Source organism: Phycodurus eques, chromosome 5 (genome assembly GCF_024500275.1).
Source record: "Phycodurus eques isolate BA_2022a chromosome 5, UOR_Pequ_1.1, whole genome shotgun sequence".
Taxonomy (NCBI): Eukaryota; Metazoa; Chordata; class Actinopteri; order Syngnathiformes; family Syngnathidae; genus Phycodurus; species Phycodurus eques.
Window position 1 is genome coordinate 5,034,790 of NC_084529.1, and position 19,899 is coordinate 5,054,688.

Consider the following 19,899-nt stretch of genomic DNA (forward strand, 5'->3'; position numbering starts at 1 on the left):
GATGTTAGCGATTAGAATTTTAAAATATCACAAGTAACACATAGTTGTCAACTAATGCAGTTTTGCCTCAGTAGTAATCTGTACAACTAGTACCAAAATTGTCGTACATGAATACAGTAAAAGCCCAAATTGCTTTCCATAAATCCCATCAGAGCGTTTATGGAATATCCGACTTAAGCTCCATGTATTAGTCTCTCTTTGGCGTCACTAGTAACATAACTTTGCCATACTAGTAGTACACTACATGTTCATAGAAAGGCAAAAGTGTTCACTCGTTCACAACTGGTTGCTACTAATGACATTAAGAAATTCTACTATGTAACATCTAGCACTTCACTAGTAGTACCAATGGTCCAAAGATATCAACGGGTGTCCAGTTTTGCCTCACTAGTAACATGTAGTTGTCCTACTAGTAGGCTACAATTCCAAAAGGTAGTCTGCCGCAAAGACAATGCTGATCACCAAAAGAAGACGACAAACAACAAAGACCATATGTATGACCATATGTGCTTTATTTAAGTTCACACCAGGGCAATAATATAAATTAACAGGAAGGTAAAGAGACAATAATTCTTATTATAACATACACTTGTTCATACAGTATGGAGGACATTTCTTGAAATATTTAAGCAGAAAAACGTTTCATTCAACACAACACTGCTGCCTACATAAATAAATAAGATTAACTTAAGTGAGAAGTCTCCAGATAAACCTGTTCCTGAGAGATCAAAGTCAACAAAGTCAGCGTATACACTGAAAACGTGCAGCATTTCGTCACACCTGGACGCACTCGTGACACAGAGAGCTTTTGCTCATGCTAGCAGATGGATGCAAAGATCCTCCAGCCCTTCGGCTAAAGCGTGCAGACCTGTCACGTTACCTACCGCCTGGCGCTTTGCACTAAGTACATAATGAGACTTGTAGTTAACATTCACTATCGGCTGTAATCCGCCAAATGTTATTGGAATCCTGTCAAAATCGGTCATCTCCGTTCAAATGGCTACATTTGCTTCGTACTGGATTTCTGCACAGGGTTTCCAGTGCCTTCAAACATGAGGCCCTCGCGTCCCAGGTGGCGCTGGCGGGATTTTAACCCGAGTATTATTTTTCTGGGTTACAGAAAGATAGATAGGCTCTTATGGAGAAAAATATAATGATCTGGAAACAGAATCTATCAATAGGTGGGTGAAGATTGGCACTACTGCACATCCCTTTTGTTGGTGTCCTCAAGATGTGAAGCCAAAAAAAAAAAAAAAAAAAAATAATTTACAATATGGCTTTTGGAACATTTGATGAGAACAAAGTCATGGGAATTACAGAATCTATGTTAATGTTGTGTGAATTTTAAAATCTAAATAAGAGCCAAAATATTGTGAGAATAAAGCAATTTAGGAAATTAATAATGTTTGAATTTTGCGAGAATAAATAAGAAATCTGACAAGAATAAACTTGGAAAAAAAATATTCGACAAGAATTAAATTACAATTGAAGAAAAAGAGCAGCAATTTCACAAGAATAAAATTGAAATATTGTGAGGGAAAACTTGCAATTCTACAAGAACAAAACACTTATATTGGAGTGGATCATAATTCTTCTAAAATTATCTTGTAATATGAGAAGAAAAGGGTGCAATTTTACTTGTTAAAGTTGTAATTTTATGAGAAGTATTTGTCAAAAATTTAATACTATGAGAAATAATAATTGTAGATAACATAAATATAGCTGTAACATGAGAAAAAAATTACAAAAGTGGTAATATTACAACATCAACAAAAATATTATTATTTTTTACAAGACTAAAATAATCATAATACCCCCCCCCCCCCCCCCCAAAAAAAAAAAATATTCTCACTTAAATACATTCATTACAAATTTTGGCTTTATTCTTGTAACTTTCTGTCATTCTCGCATATTTTACTGATTCTTTTCATTTCCGTGTCTTTAATCGTCCTGGCATTTTTTAAAAGCAGGTCGAGTTCCCAAAAGAAAGGGCACTGAATTGAATGATGCGAGGAAACGGCACTCTTGCAGTGTCACCAATATAAATGCAGGACAAAAAGGGGAAATGGGAGTCTAGTTTTCCCAATCAATCCTCCCTAATTAACTGCAGAAGCTGAAAAATAAGGAAAACTGGCAGTCGATGTGGAGCTGCTGGTTTAGACAGTGTGGAGGTATGATCTAATTTCATTGCCGATAGCTGGATGACTTTGGCAAAGTATTCAATAGTGAAGAAATAGAGTATTTCATAATGTTTGAAAACAACAGGCGCCAGGGTACTTTCAGGTGGCAGAAAAGTGAGCTTGCCACCGCTGACCTGAACTGAAACTATATTAAAAACGTCTTGTTTGTGGGGTTGAACACATTGAAACAAAGGCGGGAGAGAAGAAGCTGTTTTCTCAATCACTCTGCCTTGGACAAATGACATTTAAAGGTTACTTTACTCTAAGAATGCTTGAACTGTTGCCACCCGGAAGTATGTATGACATCATGATGAAAAGGTCTATAGTGCCGACAGTGGCGTAGGGTGGGTGAAACAGGGGATGGTCTATGTCAATATACGGGCCACCTGCGCACGAATCTCCCCGTCGGGGTGTGACAGCAGCTTGACCAGTCGGCCGTGGAGCTCCGACGACTCGTCCAGCATGACTCGGAAGAGGCAGTCGTGCTTGCGCCTCAGTTCGTCGGCCACCTGCACCGAAGGCCTCCACGCCTTCAGGTTGCCCGCGAACGTCAGCAGCCGCAGAAGCACCGCGGACGCCGTTTGCGCGTCAAATAGCAGCATGACGGAAGCCGGAGCCTGGAGGGCAACGCAGACAAGGACAAGATTTAAAAACATGTCACAGCGGTACCTCGACTTTCAAGTTTCATTCTTTCTGTGACCAAGCTCAAACCTGAATTTACTTTTATATGAAATCAATTATTGGTATTGAAATGCCATTTTGTTACATCTTTCATCAGGAAAATAGCACTGTACAGTGAACCCTAGCGATATCGCTGTTCATCCTTCATGCTCCCGCTATATCACGGGGTTTCTTTTTTCAGTCATTTTCTTATGGGTATTTGTGGAACACAAGCAAGTCCGAATTTAGAGTTGCCACATTGCCTGTGAATATTGTTGTATGCTATTTTTCTTTGTATGTGTTGCTCCTCCGTGTGTGTTAAGGTGGCAGTTCTTTCAAGGTTTATAATTACCGTGACATCCCTGCTAATTTCCATTAGCTCATCTACAGCATTTCGCATTTTATGTAAGCGGACTTTCAATACACAAAATCATATTGCTTGTTGAACATTTTGGTGTGCAAATACACAATGTTTATTTCGCTTTGTTTTATTTTGGGTCAATTTTTAAATAAACTTCAACTGGGAGTGACGCTTTTCCTTATTAGAACTGTGCGAGAGAAAGATTGAGACCAGACGCTTAATACATAACGGCTTCTCTTAAAATATGGATGAAACACTCAACAAAGGGACAAAGATCCACTGCAACCGTTTTGACTATGAAAAAAAAAACACGTCACAATCAAGGACAGTCTACATCTTCAAAAGCGAGTAGGATGAAATAAGAAAACTAATAATTATTTTATATATGAAATAGGCTATATAATATATCCCATAGAAAAGAAAAAGACACACCCCTCTAATCCTTTTACACATTTTATTTTTATTTTTTAATCCTATGATGGCTTTATTGCTGCTGGCTGCTCTGTCACTCTCCTGCCCCCTAGTGGAGGCCATTTAAAGGAGTCTTTACTGTATGTAAAGCAAGCTATCCATTCATCAAGTGTGACTTAAACAACAAAGTAAACCATTTGTTCGCTGCCTATTTCTGAAAATGTGTTTGTGAGTGAGCCTTTCGAATGCAACTCGGGCACTGCGAGAAGTTTAACTTCCAACTGTGGCAAACGGCAGGTCGCCATTTGGCTTTTCAATCTGACTTCTTACCTGAGCCTGAACAATATCATCCATGATGTCGGGATTAGATGACAAATTCACAAGAACCTTCAAGGTCTGAACCTGGAAAAAACAACAACAACCGTGTTAACTTATACTGGACTGATACATCTAGTCAAGATGTATTTGAGCTAAAAAAAAAAAAAAAAGCTTCTCCGTGCTAACCTGTAACGTTGCATCACCAACCACCAGGAGAGAGAGTAAAAGCGTCACGGAATCCTTGAGCAAGTGTTGATGTTTGTCCGTCACCGAAAGGTTGGTTAGCAGCCTGAGAGCACCTAGCTGAAGGTCGGAGTTCACCGGAGACATCTCGATCAATTCCAGCACTTGTGGCACGTAAACCTTCAAGACAGAGGTAACTTTAATAACTGTCCATGTAAGGTACAGTGAACCCCCCGCTATATCAAGGTTCATTGTTTGCCCCGCCATTATATCACCGATTATTAAGCGTTTTTTTTTTTTTTTTTTTTTTAAACAGTAAACAGGCAAGTCCAAATTTATACTCTACACGAGGGGCCTTCAATATAGTACCATGTTGTGACGCAACATGCTGAGAACGACTGAAGTCTACTGGAAGACATGCAGCGTATTTAACAGCAAGAACAAGATGCAAAGTCCCCTACTAAGCTGCAATAATATGTGTTGTTCCCACAGCAGGGAAAATAAACACCTTTGAGCATTGCTTTATGCTGCTCATGTGTTAAAAGGTTTACGACTGTGTTATGTGTTTGAATAAACAATGCAGTACGTCTACAATACAAACCGCAACAACACTAATGTACTGTGGGTTGTAGACCTCCACAAAGTCCCAATACTGTTAATTTGAGTAAAATTAAATTGCCCCAAAAAAAATTTTTATATCTTTGATGACTTATGTTTTAACTGTAAGGCTTGATTTTTTTTTTATAACAACAACACCCCCTTTAACTTCAAACCTTATCGCAAAGAAGGTAATGAAAATAGTCATCATGAGCATATTGATGTATTGTATACGTGGACTAAATGTTGAGTCATGGCTCCTCGTCTGCTGTTCATTCTGTTATTGTTTGGATCTGTGCTAAGTCTTTTGAAAGCAGCAACAAAAAGTCCATTTAAAGTTTTTCCATGGTCTCTCTATATCACTGATTTTCACCAATGGTGGGTGTGTCTGGCACGTATCCCCTGCAACAAACGGGGCTTCACTGCATATGGTCGTGTACCTTCAGCTGTTCCTGGTTTTGGATGTTCATGCAGAGATTATTTAAAGCATTCAGTGTCTGCACTTTGACCTCTGGTGCAGGATCAGTGAGGAAGCCACCTACGATAGGAATGCCTTCGCATTCGCGTATAACATCCTGTGGGATAGAGAATACATATGTTAGGATATGTTTGTAGAGGCTTACAAAACGCGTTTCGATTCTGTTTTTTGAAGGCCAGTACCTGATTGATGGTAAAAGCAGCAGCGTTTCCTAAAGTGAGCAAGAGACGACACCTGTCTGGTGTATTCGTGCTTGTCTGTAGACATGCCAGCAGCGTTTTCAGGTGCTTTGGCTCCAAGTTGCCGGCAGAATGGTGGATGATGTCATCTGTGAAGTCAGTAGCAGCCATAATCAGGGGTGGCAAACTTGTTTTAGAACATGGCTAGGCGTGACGTCTGTGAACCAGAACCTGAGCAGCACTGTGATGGTTTATGGACTAGGCATGTGGCTAGAGCACTTGGCAGTTACACTTCTTGTTCTTTACCTACTCTCAGCTGGGTGAGAAACCCAAGATAGATGTGTTGTCCAATCACATTTCAGCCTCTATGTGTTGCCATGTCAACTGAATCTGCAACCTTGGCCTGACATTAAGTTCAATTATGAGAGCAATGGGACTGTTTCTTTAACCAATCAGATTTCAAATTCATCTCACGAGCACTTTTAAATCCTTAGATTGGTTGGTCAGTCTTGATTATAATTTATGAAAGACAACTCGACTTTTACTTGGTACTATATTCATGAGACTTGACAAACTTGAACTAATGCATTTTAGGAAAGGTAGAATGGCAACTCAAAGAGACAACATCCCGTAATTGGTTGGTCAGAGCAAAACTAACGAAACACGTCTGTAGTGATCTGCACACGTTAACACATTTAACGCTCAGTTTTGATTAACTTAGAAATGTTTACTCTAGTGTGTTTTCCTATTGGTTCCCAGCTCCTCTTTGTGTTGCTATGGCAATTACAACGATCAAGATTTGAAACCTAGAACGATAAAACGCACCGTCACGCAAATACTTACCCGCTTTCTCAGCTGGAGGACACACGACGTCCAGTCCAGACACTTTGGCCAACAGGCTGTCCGGCCGAGGGCTAACTTGACTGCTCCTTGAAGCAGGACCTTCATTAATGCCCCCACTTTTCTTGTATCTCCTCCAGCTTCCCCCGCTTATCAGTTTATAAATCCCATAGGAGGCCCCAGCACCGGCGACTATCCCAAGCAAAGTCTTCATGTTGCCAATTTTAGGCGTAATACTGCCGCCGTCGCTCATCCTTGCTGCTGGCTCTTGAGCTAATCTCGGCTAAATTTCACCGGATGTTGGAAACACTGCGGTGTACGTACTGAAATATCATCCAACTAACACGGCTCGTTTAGTTAACTCGAAACGAAGTCCACAGCACACAACTAACTTGCAAGGACTCATGCTACTGGAGTTTGTTTTCATGTGTGTTGCGTCGATTCCCCACCGGGTAGAAAATAATTCTGCGTTCAAATCTTACGCAGAGTGACGCTGATATAACTGATTAACTAAAATGTTACAATCCAGATTTTTTTTTTTACCCAATTGGAATATAATTAATCCTAGTAACTTTTTTATGACAGTACAAAAAAAATCGTAGTATTATTTTTATGTTTCTGTGGGAAATGTGGACCAAAAAGTATTCCCTTCGGAAGGGTTTTAGAGGCCCACATCAAATAGTTTTGTTCCCAGAATGCAGTCTTCTTTAACGTTTTTAATGTCCATTAAAAAAATGCTTTATCATCCAGGAAAATAAGGCTTTCGTCTCTTTTAGGTGCTCAAAGTTTCCCTTATTAATACGCTACTGTGTGATTGTATTTATAACAAATTACTGTTTTCCCACTATTTCTAATAAAAATACACGGTTGAATTATTTTAAAACGACATTGCCTCCAACATTTGAAGACTAAATAAAAACTAATAATTTGACAGCTAGGATGTGTTCATGAAAATAAATAGAACAATGCAATAACAGTTACTATATTGGTAAGATACCTTTTTTACACAAGATATCCTTTTATTGCATACTAATAAAGAAAACAATTGATAGAATACTGCGCACACCACTCTCGCAAGTAGATGTTTCTAATCACTTAAATCACAATTACAACCCCAATTCCAATGAAGTTGAGACCTTGTGTTGAACATAAATAGAAACAGAATACAATGATTTGCAAATCATGTTCAACCTTTTTTAATTGAATACACTACAAAGACAAGATATTTAATGTTCAAACTGATAAACTGGATTGTTTTTAGCAAATAATCATGAACTTAGAATTTGATGGCTGCAACACGTTCCAAAAAAACTGGGACAGCGTCATGTTTACTACTGTGTTGCATCACCTTTTCTTTTAACAACATTCAATAAACGTTTGTGAACTGAGGACACAAATTGTTGAAGGTTTGTAGGTGGAATTCTTTCCCATTGTTGCTTGATGTACAGCTTCAGCCGTTCAACAGTCCGGGGTCTCCATTGTCGTATTTTACGCTTCATAATGCGCCACACATTTTCAATGGGAGACAGGTCTGGACTGCAGGCAGGCCAGTCTAAGACCCACACTCTTTTACTACGAAGCCACGCTGTTGTAACACGTGCAGAATGTGGTTTGGCTGAAATAAGCAGTGGCGTCCATGAAAAAGACGTTGCTTGGATGGCAGCATATGTTTCTCCAAAACCTGTATGTACCTTTCAGTATTAATGGTGCCTTCACAGATGTGTAAGTTACCCATGCCATTGGCACTAACATAGCCCCATATCATCACAGATGCTGGCCTTTGAACCTTGCGTCCATAACAGTCCGGATGGTTCTTTTCCTCTTTGGGCCGGAGGACACGACGTTCACGATTTCAAAAAACAATTTGAAATGTGGACTCGTCGAACCACAGAACACTTTTCCACTTCGCATCCGTCCATCTTAGATGAGCTCGGGCTCAGAGAAGCCGGCAGCGTTTCTGGGTGTTGTTGATAAATGGCTTTTGCTTTGCATAGTAGAGTTTCAAGTTTCACTTATGTTCCTAAGCCCATGCGGTGATATCCTTTACACATTGATGTCGGTTTTTGATGCAGTGCCGCCCAAGGGATCAAAGGTTACGGGCATTCAATGTTGGTTTTCGGCCTTTCCTCTACATAGTAGAGTTTTAAGTTGCAGTTACGGATGTAGCGCCAACCTGTATTTACTGACATTGGTTTTCTGAAGTGTTCCTGAGCCCATGCGGTGATATCCTTTACACATCGATGTCGGTTTTTGATGCAGTGCCGCCTGAGGGATCGAAGGTCACGGGCATTCTATGTTGGTTTTCGGTCTTGCCGTTTTCATGGAGTGATTTCTCCAGATTCTCTGAACCTTTTGATGATATTCTGGACCGTAGATGATGAAATCCCTAAATTCCTTGCAATTGCACGTTGAGGAACATTGTCCTTATACTGTTCCACTATTTTCTCACACACTTGATGAGCATTCCTCAACTTCCTCAACTTCCTCAACTTTCTCAGTCTTTTTTGTCACCTGTCCCAGCTTTTTGGTAACGTGTTGCAGCCATAAAATTCTAAGTTAATGATTATTATTATAAGTTCATCAGTTTGAACATTAAATAGCTTGTCTTTGTAGTGTATTCAATTAAATATAGGTTGAAGATGATTTGCAAATTATTGTATTCTGGTTTTATTTATGTTTAACACAACATCCCAACTTCATTGGAATTGTTATTTAAGGCAAGTTTCTACATCCCAGTATATATATATATATATATATATATATATATATATATATAAATAACATTTTTTTTGTCTGTTGCCCCCCCACGAAAGAAAAGTTCAGCCTTGTCTTCTCCTTTGTTCCTCTCCACTGGGGCAACTCTGCTTCATTTCCCTCACAACCACACCAACCAGTTTGTTTTTTTTTTTGCCTAAATGTAGTCTGTACATGCGCAGTAAGAAGATGGAATAGTCCATTGCACAAGGAGTCGAAACAATCATGATAGATGAAACAGTTTTTGTTTTTGATGTGTGAATTAAGACAATTATTTTAAATAAAAGAAAACATTCTGTTTTCATGACACGTTTGGGGCCCCTAGAAATTTCAGGCCCCAGGCTATTGCCTGTGTTTGCCTAATGGTGAGTCCGCCCTTACACAGTTGTCATACAGTACATCTGTTATTTGCATTTTGTTTACATTCATATTTGTTTGTTTTGTTCACTTTTTATTTATGTATGGCACTGCACTTTGTTTTAGCTGCGTTGTTTTTCAAAGTGCTCTGTAGAGTTGTTTAATATTTAAGTATATATCAAGTATTAGTACGTTTTTAAAAGTCATACAATTGTGTAGAATAACAGTGTTGAACATGTTCGACCTTTAATTTAATTCCACTTGAAACTAAGCAAAAATTGGACGTTGTGATTTATTTATGGTTATTCAGACACGGAGAAGTTTAATCAGTGACACACGTCAGTTACATGACGTCAAATTTTAGTGACGTCTCCGTGAAATTACATCGAAGAGGAAAAGTCGTATTTCTCCAAACATTTGGGCCGAAAATCGAGTCTCAAGGACTGAGATGAAGAATCTTAATGGATATCGTCGCGTCCTCTGACGTCATGTATAAATGACGATTAGTGATGACGTACAAGTGCGGCATTCATGAACACTTTTTTCAAAGACCGAAGGTGACGCTCCAAAACGAGTGGTAAATAATGAAAAGTTAGACAACTTTCAATTTCATGAGTCCTTTTTGGTCGTCTGTCTTGCTATGTTTACAGTTCTTCAGCTAATGCTAGCGAAGGTTGCCTTTTAAAAGAATGACCAGCTTCGCAAATGACAGAAAAACAGCCAAAAATCGAAGTGAGTGCTCTGACAGAGTATGAGCTTCAACAGTTATACAAGGTACAAATCATCTGTATAAATATTTTTTGGGACAAGTTAACATGGTGTATTATTACTTCAGCTGATTGTTTTGTTATTGTTCCTTGACAACAGGCTTTGTTGATCGCCTCATGCCGGTTAGATCCCCGAGACCCAATACAGTTCTTGAAAAACACCCTGATCACCTTCCAGGGACATGACAATCTGCAGAATGTGGACTGGTAGGTCCCATTGGGATGTGACCACGTTTGCACTGTAGTTACAGCTATAACATGTACATTAATGTAGTGTTTCTCAGCCTCTAATTAGCCAAGGCATTTTTTTTTTTTTTTTTACATTAAAAAAAAAATCTTACTGCACATCACCAAACAAACGTCACAATATCATGAAAATAGACTAGTTATGTAAGCATTTGGTTTGTTATCCACACCAGCTTTATTCTCTTCTCCCCCCCCCCTTCTTTCAGGAACAAATTTCTTAGTGACAGTGCGCAGCGGTCAGTGCTTGCCTCTCTGGAACTGGATGACACAGAATATATGGACTCCGATGAACTCAAGGTGATGTGCGTCAATCAGAAGTCCAGTCCGGTGCAATGTTGTGGTTTCTCCAATTATTGTGTACTTTTGCATTATTTATTTTTTTTAGGCTATTTTCCGCAAATACGAGAATGCCTACTCCTGTTACAGGAGCAAATTGACAAGCTCGTGTTTTAGGTAAGGGTGATTGTTCAAATCTTCACACAACTTGTATGAATTTATGCCTTCACTTTGATTTTGCTCAAAAAAAGTGTAAAATGTATAGTTTTGTTTGTATAGATATTTTACACTATTGGTTTTCACTTCTTACCCATATGGACAGCAGAGACGTATTTGCCATCACTGCATGAACCTAGAATTAAAAATATATATTTTATATGGAAAACCACGGGGGTATTTTTTGTAGCTACCATTAGCTAATTTAGCAACTATTGTCAGTCACTTCACACATTAAAGTTTTACAACATTTTGATAGCATGTACAGTCCCCCCCCCGCCCCCCTCTCTCTTCTTAGTAGGAGCAATATGCAAGTTAAGAAAGTCAAACTATTGTGTGCAGCGAAGTTCCCCCCCATTGTGCCAAGTTCTCAAAACAGGTCTTTTGCTTATAATTGACAATGAAAATTAATTGTCACATTTTACTATTGTACTTAAAGTACATTTTAGAGTCTGTACTGTTTGCAGTTGAATCTGTCTTTTTTTTTTTTTTTTTTTTTTAAAGCGTCTATACTTTTAAGTAAGCAGTGTGAGTAATTTTGCCACCTTTGTCAGTCACTGGCAACCTGTTTAGATTTTACATTTGTAACTAAGACAATTTGTAAGTGTAAAACATGCACATAAACATATTGTGAACCATTTATACCTCAGGTGACATCTTTAGTCTGCAGCTTCTTGTGCCTTGTGTGAAGCAATGGTGCTGCGTTTATGTCTCCACTGCTCGAGAACGTCCAGGCCTCTGGTGAAAACTCTTGCGTGGCGTGTACTGGCTCCTGGAGAAAGCTACGTTACTTCTAACATAGCTGCTTCTGGACTGGAAGCCAAATTTCTTCCCATGTGACATTGGCCTTTTTGGGCCTCTGTAAACAGGAAACGCTTGGCGGAATGTGTTCGTAGACCGCTGGGGACTAAGGAGTCGGTAGATCCCGTTTGTCTGCGGTATTTTTGGTTGCGTGGCGCGCAACCAGGAAGCATTCGTATTGGGCTTGGCATAATTCTTGGATTCAACTCTATGCTGGACTGAATCTAACATTTGAGAAATGGTATTGGGGATGTGCTCGTGCCGTCCTTGTTGATTTTGACTGACCAGAATCTGCTCAGAGGGACGTGGTTTGTGGATGTTGAGCATAGGCAGATGGTGTCGGAGAAGACTGTCACGAGATTTTAAAGGTGGTTTGAAAAACACAACGTGTGAGTTGACTGGCTCACGCAGAAGGTGATGTTGGCTGAGACCTCTGGGATTGTGGGCTGACTGGTCTGCAGGTTTTTGGGCCCTGGTACTGATGTTTACATAAGAGTCTTTTGCTGTGGTGTTCTGAACCCTTTGCTTGGACCGTCCATCTGGCATGTATACCCAATGACGCAATAGGACTTCTTGGCGCTTTCATGTAGACACTTTTAGCGTAGGAACCTTGTTGAGAAGGTGCCATTTTGCTTTGAATCTGTGGCTTCTTTAGCTTCTTGATAGAACTTCCATTGGCCATCGCGCTAGCTACACGGTGGACATGGAGTGGATTCGTACCACGGGGACTTAACGGAGCTTTCTCTCCATGTAACGAGTTAGTTGGAAATGTTGTTTTTTCAGGAAGTTGGTTGTTTTTCCACCAATCACCTCCAGTTTTGACATTGGAAGGACCTGTTTGGTAAGCACTTTGACCAGATCTTCCATGGTTCTTGGAGCTGTTGTGCATACTGGGAATGAGTCTACCCATGGAGGTGTTGGGACCGGGCATGGAGACACTTTGACTCGAGGCAGGATAGCCCATATCCTTTTCACTTTGTTCATACACCGAATTCAAACGTTCATTCCAGACTTTGTTGTCATCATCATCATAGTCTTCTTTAGAGGAGCGTCCTCCAGCTATTTCATTCAGCATCACCCCCCTCGCTGTTTGAAAATGTGACCCGTCCTTGCCGGGAATCAAAAAGGAGGTTTTTAAGGTTTCTATAAACTGGTTGAGATTGCCGATGTCTGGAAAAGTAATGCCATCCACAGCAGTGTCTTTCGTATGCTCCTGTACTAGAAGGTTAAACGGATGCTGAAATCCAGAATCTTGATGCTGGTGTCTCGGCTGAGGCGGACTCTCATCTGGCTCGTTGTTGGCTTGGGGAACTAAGCTCTGGTGTCGCTCATCATCTGTGCCATGGTTTTGAGCAACAGAGTCCTGATCCTGGGTGAAGGCTTGTGGATCCAGTATCCTGGGGTAGCTACTTGATGCATCTTCTTTGAAACCTAACAATTGACAGAAACCACATTCAGATCAAGATAAACCAAATACATGACTCTACCAGTCTGCCACCTCCTTGCGCGTTGCAACCTTGTGAGGACATGGTTGGCTGCTACAGGCCTATTTTTATACTTCACCATTGAGTAGCTAGAAGACTTCCGCAGAGGATACATCAAAAGTCCCTTGCTTTAGGTTAACCATTGGAAGCGCCTCTACGCGTGATCCTCGCTCCTTGATGAACGTTAAGACAATTGAGACACTCCTTAATACGGCAGCGTAACAACAACTTTGGGGTCGCTTTCAACGTTTCGAGGAGCGAGGCGCTAGGAATGTTGCAAATAAGATACTCGAGATGAGATCTGTGTGTCTCTAACGAGCCTGGGAACAGCTTGAGATCCCACCAGAAGAGCTGCACGAAGTGGCTGGAGAGAGGGAAGGCTGGGCTTCCCTGCTCAAGATGCTGCCCCGTGACATGACGTAAATGGATGGATCTATGGATGGGTTCAGATCCAGATTCAATTTGGTTTGACTTTACAGCTTATCATCCGCCTCACACTTCAGAGGTTTAGGGTTCAAATCTGGGCAAATCTTCCTGTGTGGAGTTCGCATGGGTTTCCTCCCACATTCCAAAAACATGCATGGTAAGTTAATTGATGACTCTAAATTGTCCATAAGTGTGAATGCAAGCATGAATGGTTGTCTGGCTATGTGTGCCCTGCAATTGGCTGGCAACCAGTCCACGGTGTACCCCGCCTCTCACCCAAAGTCAGCTGGGATAGGCACACCGTGACCCTAGTGAGGAGAAGCAGTACAACAAATGGATGGATGGACTAATTACTTCTTATGAACCACCCTATGAAACATCTCATGATATTTTTGGGATTAATTTGACATTAAAACAAAACAGTTATCTTACTTTCTAAGATGAAAGCCAGTATGCATTGTATCATTTAAATCCAGATCCTCAGAAGTGTGAGGCAGTTGTGCTAACCACTAGTCAACCGTGATGCCCCCAGGATGAACAAAAAAGTGTAAAATAGAAGAGGTCTTACCACTTTGAGGAGAAAAACACAAGCAGGCCAACAACAGAAGGGACACACAAATAAGCCTATAAAAAAACAAAAATTGTTAGCTGGACATGGTATTGGTTGTTAAACTCTGCCAAAATGGGCACCACACATGCATTTACCCAAACAGAGCGGCCATGGCAAGAAGTTCCACCCTAGCTCCAACACCGGCAGCAAAGTATCCATGAAAAGTCGCAGCGCTTTTGCATGCGCCACAAAACAAACACAAGCAAGAAAACAGCAGCGGCAACCAAAACAATCCCAACTCACATGCAGCTTCTACTGGCTGCAATTAGTTGATTGTAGGCAGCTGTTGCTGGTGCCGTGCGAGTCGAGCCTCATGAGGTGGCCAGAAACAGATGAGAAAAACGTGCATGCCAATGGCTTCACTGTCGCTCATGTCACAATTTACTGCTCTGCAACTACATAGGCCTTTGCCAAGAAACTAAAATGAAATTTCCTTGCGAACAATAAGCCAAAATATGTGAAACTAAGCAGTATATGTTATATATGGTAGGTTGATTGAAGACTATATATATATATATATAAAGTACATGTTTCTAAATTTACAAATGATGTGTATATATATATATATATATATATATATATATATATATATGTTAATATATTTTTCACAATGTTTTTTTTTTCTAAAAATATTTTTCCTTTGCTGCGGTGTCCAATATTACATACTGTATATATTTGTATTCTTACAGTACATCTTTTTCATACAGCAGCATGGTGACCTAGTGCTTGTCAGGTCTGCTTTATTGTTTTGAGGTTTAGGGTTTGAATATTGGCAAATTTAAAGATAATTATTTTAGTCATACACACTCACACACACACACATATATATATATATATATATATATATATATATATATATATATATATATATATATATATATATATATGTGTGTGTGTGTATATGTATATATATATATATATATATATATATATATATATATATATATATATGTGTGTGTGTGTATATGTATATATATATATATATATATATATATGTATATATATATATATATATATATATATATATATATATATATATATATACATATATATATATATATATATATATATGTGTGTGTATATGTATATATATATATATATACATATGTATATATATATATATATATATATATATATGTGTGTGTATATGTATATATATATATATATATATATATATATATATACATATGTATATATGTGTGTGTGTGTGTGTGCGTGTGAAAATATTTATATAAGAGTCAATATGTTTAATTCAATAATAATGTAGTTATATAAAATATTTTTACAATACAGTATAGATTTTTTCTGTGCATTTTGTCCAATGTTATACAAATATTTAGCCTCCCTGTCTTTTTTTTCACACCATAAACAACCTAGATTTGAATATGCTCTCTTATTTTTTTTATGGTCATGCGATGTATGCATATAATTTGTCATTTTGAAATCAACTGCTGTCACAATAATTAGGAATAGTTTTATATGTTCTGAAAACATTTTTATTTACTGTGTGTGGGTTTTAAATGTTGTCAACATACATTTCAAGCAATCAATTAAACATTAACATGAATATATGTCATATAAACTGTTGAGTAAATAATTTTTGGATATGTACAGTGATCTCCTATATATTTCAGACCAAAAATGTGTGCTATAGAGAGCCCAGATAATTTTGTTTTAAGTTTTACCTCTCCCACACGCTTTATACACATTTAAACATATTCAAACATACTTATTAAAAAACTAAATGTGAGAGTGCGACTATCGTATAACATAATTTTGGGGAAACGCGCAGTTCTCCCAATAAGAGACAAAGCGTGCTTGCTTTAAGCTGTTTATTTGTCACTCCCAGTTGAAGTTTACAGTAAAGCTGACACATGAAACAAAAAACAATGAAATATTTTATGTTTAAACACCAAAATTTCCAACCAAACAAAATTTTTCTACCGAAGGTCCGCCATCTTAATGCTAACGTATAATGTGAAATGCCATAAACTGGCTAATGGAAATTTGCATAGATGTTAAAGTGTTGCGGCAATTATAAACTATTTTAAGACGCATATGGAGCAGCAAACACATATAAACAAAGCATACAATAATACTCACAGGTATATATTCCCAAAACGTGGTAAATTATGGCACTTTTACCTTATATATATATGTTCTTAACCCTACATTTCTTCCAGTAGACCTCTGCCGGGCATGTTGTGGAACAACATGGTACTACACTGAGGGTGTGCAGCTCTAAATTCACACTTGCCCTGCATACTGTAAAACCCATTTAAAAAAAGATATCACTTAAAATATGTGATATAGCACGGGTTCAGTGTATATCTAGTATTTTATGTCATGAAATGAAATAAGCACTCATTTTATTTAGAGTTGCTCTCATGACCTTGGTGAATAAATATGACTAAAATATTCATGAATATATCAAATGAGAGGGTCTCGGGTGTAATCTGAGCAGAAATGTGATCCACCCAAAAAGAAAGTTCACTGTTTTCAATGAGTTATTGATGAGTTGTGTTTGTTTTCAATGAGTTATTTATTGTTGAGCTGTGTTTGTGGGCGGTGCTGGCGCAGGAGCTGGAGGAATTTCACAATTGCCAGCGTGACAGATGCCACCGAACTGTCTCAAAAGATGGAAATTGCAATCGTGCATTACGACAGGCGAAAACAGGAGGTGCCTTTCCTTGCATGGATGTACTGGGTCAAGTTCAAGAAGGAGTCACGAGTTGGTACGTGGCTGCAAAGCATTTCTCACTCAATCATAGGAACAAAAATAACACGAAGTGTGTCCAAAAGTCAAAGCTTTTCTTCCCCACTGTATGACTCATTCTGTCCAGCCCTCGCCTGTGGTTTCATCATCGCTTGTGTTTTGATCTCTTTAACTAGAGGCGGTGCGCAAGTTGGTGGGAGTTCTGAAGGCCTGCATCCTCAAACGCATCATAACCGCATGGAAGAATGTTGTGAAGGAGTCGCAGAGGACCAAAGATTACTTTAAGGTATCAACTCATTTGGAAATACAGTGAATCACGTTTATTCGTCCGCTATATAGAGAGACTGTATAAAGTAACATTTTATGAATAGTTTTACCCCTCCCACATACTTTAAATACATGCAAACCTATTAAAACACACTTTTTAAAACTATTCCTTTGTACCCGTTCGCTGTCTCTCGCTATCAAGAATTGGGAGACATCACTTTGAGAAAACAAAAAGACTCGCCAGAAAACATTTCTCAAATTAGAGGCCCAGCGTGCTTGCGTCAAGCTGTTTATTTGTTGCCTTTAGTTGATTTACTTTAAAACTGACACGTAAAATATAAGACAATTGAACATCGTATATTTAAACACCAAAATGTTCAACCGAACCATGTAATTTCGTCTAATGGAAGTCCGAAAGCTTAATGCTTACATATAGCGCGAAAGACAGGCTAATGTAAATTAGCATAGATGTTACGGTAATTCTAAACCTTCAAACAACTGCTTCTTATGCAGAGGCAACATATACAAGCGAAGCATTCAAAGGCGTATACAGTGAAATCTCAGTTTTCGTAATTCATTTCCCATTGTGAGACTAATAAAGGGTATCTTATCGTATTAATCTGTTCCAAAAAGTGTGACTAAAACCAAATTGTACGAAAACCAAAGCAATATTTCTCATTGGAAAATAATGTAAATCCGATTAATCTGTTCCAGATACCCAAAAATATGAACACAAACAAATGGATTTTCTGGAGAATAGCTGTAGAAAACAGTGTGAAATAAATACAAATGACTAATTAAATGGATAAATGAACATTAAACACCACTTTTGCCTTTTACTGAACGTGATTTCGACATACTGTATCACAGTATAAGCCAATGCCAATGATGTCCCTGTGACCATGTTATGGTCTGTTAGTACTCTCTATTGGTAAAAAGTCTGTACTGCAGCTAAAGTGGATTGCGTAGTTCAGTCGGTAAGCGATCGGCGGTGCACAAGATTCACTCAGTTACTTGCTGCACCCCGTAACGCAGCGACATTGTCTGGTTGACAAAATATAAAGCAATACAAACAGAGGAAATAAACAAAACTAAACTCAAATTAAGCATTTAAAAAAATAATAATAATCATAACAATGAAGGCGGCAGGGTGGAAGACTGGTTAGAGCGTCAGCCTCACAGTTCTGAGGACCCGGGTTCAATCCCCGTCCCCGCCTGTGTGGAGTTTGCATGTTCCCCCCGTGCCTGCGTGGGATTTCTCCGGGCACTCCGGTTTCCTCCCACATCCCAAAAAAAACATGCATTAGTTGGAGACTCTAAATTGCCCGTAGGCATGACTGTGAGTGCGAATGGTTGTTTGTTTCTATGTGCCCTGCGATTGGCTGGCAACCAGTTCAGGGTGTACCCCGCCTCCTGCCCGATGACAGCTGGGATAGGCTCCAGCACTCCCGCGACCCGAGTGAGGAGAAGCGGCTCAGAAAATGGATGGATGGATGGATAATAATGAAAAAAAATAGCAAACCCATTCATTTATCATTCCATTTTCTACACCGCTTATCCTCACTAGGGTCGCAGGTATGCTGGAGCCTATCCCAGCTAACTGCGGGCGAGAGGCAGGGTACACCCTGAACTGGTCGCCAGCCAACCGCAAGGCACATATAAGCAAGCAACCATTCACACTCACACTCACATTCACACCTACGGGCAATTTAGAGTCTTCGATCAACCTACTAGGTAGGTTTTTTGGGATGTGGGAGGAAACCCACGCAGGCACGGGGAGAACATGTAAAGTCCACACAGGTGGGGCCAGATTTGAACCCGGGTCCTCAGAACTGTGAGGCAGACGTGCTAACCAGCCACCACCGTGCCGCCTACCAAACTCATGTGAAAAACAAAATTCTTACTGAATTTGAAAAGCAATAAGCTGAAAAATTAAAACTAATGAAATCTCCCCAATGTGCGTGGTTTGTTGTTGCAGAGGCTGCAGAATGAACTGGAGATGGAGCGCCAGCAAAGCCAGATCGGGGAGGGATGTGACTGGCTCTCAGCCTTGCCCAACCACATCTCACTTAAGGTTGGTGGCTGCTTTTTTTCCTCTCCCACAATTTAAAAAAGTTCCCAGGTGTCGCTTTCCTCAAAATACGCCAAGGATCAACAATTAAAACTTTCTCAGCCTATTTCTTGTCTCACTGATATTAACCCATTTTTAGGTTTCTTTCTCATGCAAGTGAGCCACTGCTCACCCTTCCCCATATACTGCCAATGGTGAGTCTGGCAAGCGCGGTCAAGCTTTCACGCCCCGATTACCTCACATATTTTTAAAGCGATTGTTTTTATGGTTCTTTTACAATATAAAGTGGTGCCTTGACTTATGAGTTTAATTCCTCCTATGACCATGCTTGCAATTTAAAACACTCGTATCTCAAATCATATTTCCCCATTGAAATGAATGGACATGCCATTAATCTGTTCCAGCACCACAGTGTGCTCCTTATGGTTTGCATACTTTGGCCACCAGAGAGCAGTATAATATAGACATACAGCCTCAAACGAAACTGCTTTTCAGAACTAAATGACTCAGTAAGCTGCAGCAATATTGGTTGTTTTTCACAGAGGCTAACGAGTATATATGCCTGTGAGTATCATTATTATGTCTGTCTACATGTGCTACAGCATCATTTTTGTGCAAATATCTGTTGATTACATCGTTATTAGGTCGTTAGGTGTTAATGACCTGTATGGTGTTTTGCATTAAATAATTGTTCACAAGCT

General features: G+C 39.3%; 2 protein-coding genes and 1 long non-coding RNA gene across 7 annotated transcripts in view; 1 reads left to right on the forward strand and 2 right to left on the reverse strand.

The window, feature by feature from the left end:
* Positions 1–502: 502 nt before the first annotated feature.
* Positions 503–6,646, reverse strand: armc10 (armadillo repeat containing 10). Its single transcript, XM_061677152.1, has 6 exons — positions 6,211–6,646; positions 5,371–5,516; positions 5,151–5,285; positions 4,117–4,293; positions 3,943–4,014; positions 503–2,797 (listed from the first exon to the last, which is right to left on the reverse strand). Exons 1-6 carry the CDS (start codon positions 6,458–6,460, stop codon positions 2,546–2,548), a joined length of 1,032 nt encoding a protein of 343 aa, XP_061533136.1. The 5' UTR covers positions 6,461–6,646; the 3' UTR covers positions 503–2,545.
* Positions 4,181–19,899, forward strand: part of fbxl13 (F-box and leucine-rich repeat protein 13) — a 45,667-nt gene continuing 29,948 nt past the window's right edge. For 2 of the 5 annotated variants that reach the window (XM_061677143.1, XM_061677144.1), the window contains exons 1-7: positions 9,853–10,092; positions 10,186–10,292; positions 10,538–10,628; positions 10,717–10,784; positions 16,725–16,879; positions 17,037–17,146; positions 19,106–19,201. In XM_061677143.1, coding sequence (XP_061533127.1) covers positions 10,024–10,092; positions 10,186–10,292; positions 10,538–10,628; positions 10,717–10,784; positions 16,725–16,879; positions 17,037–17,146; positions 19,106–19,201 — 696 coding nt within the window. In that variant the 5' untranslated portion in view covers positions 9,853–10,023. Of the gene's footprint in view, positions 4,307–9,831; positions 10,093–10,185; positions 10,293–10,537; positions 10,629–10,716; positions 10,785–16,724; positions 16,880–17,036; positions 17,147–19,105; positions 19,202–19,899 lie in introns of those variants that run through there. The other 3 variants (XM_061677141.1, XM_061677142.1, XM_061677145.1) reach the window with 3 other exon arrangements.
* Positions 12,924–14,334, reverse strand: LOC133402888 (uncharacterized). Its single transcript, XR_009768573.1, has 3 exons — positions 14,240–14,334; positions 14,103–14,158; positions 12,924–13,055 (listed from the first exon to the last, which is right to left on the reverse strand). It is a non-coding gene; the product is annotated as an uncharacterized LOC133402888 (long non-coding RNA).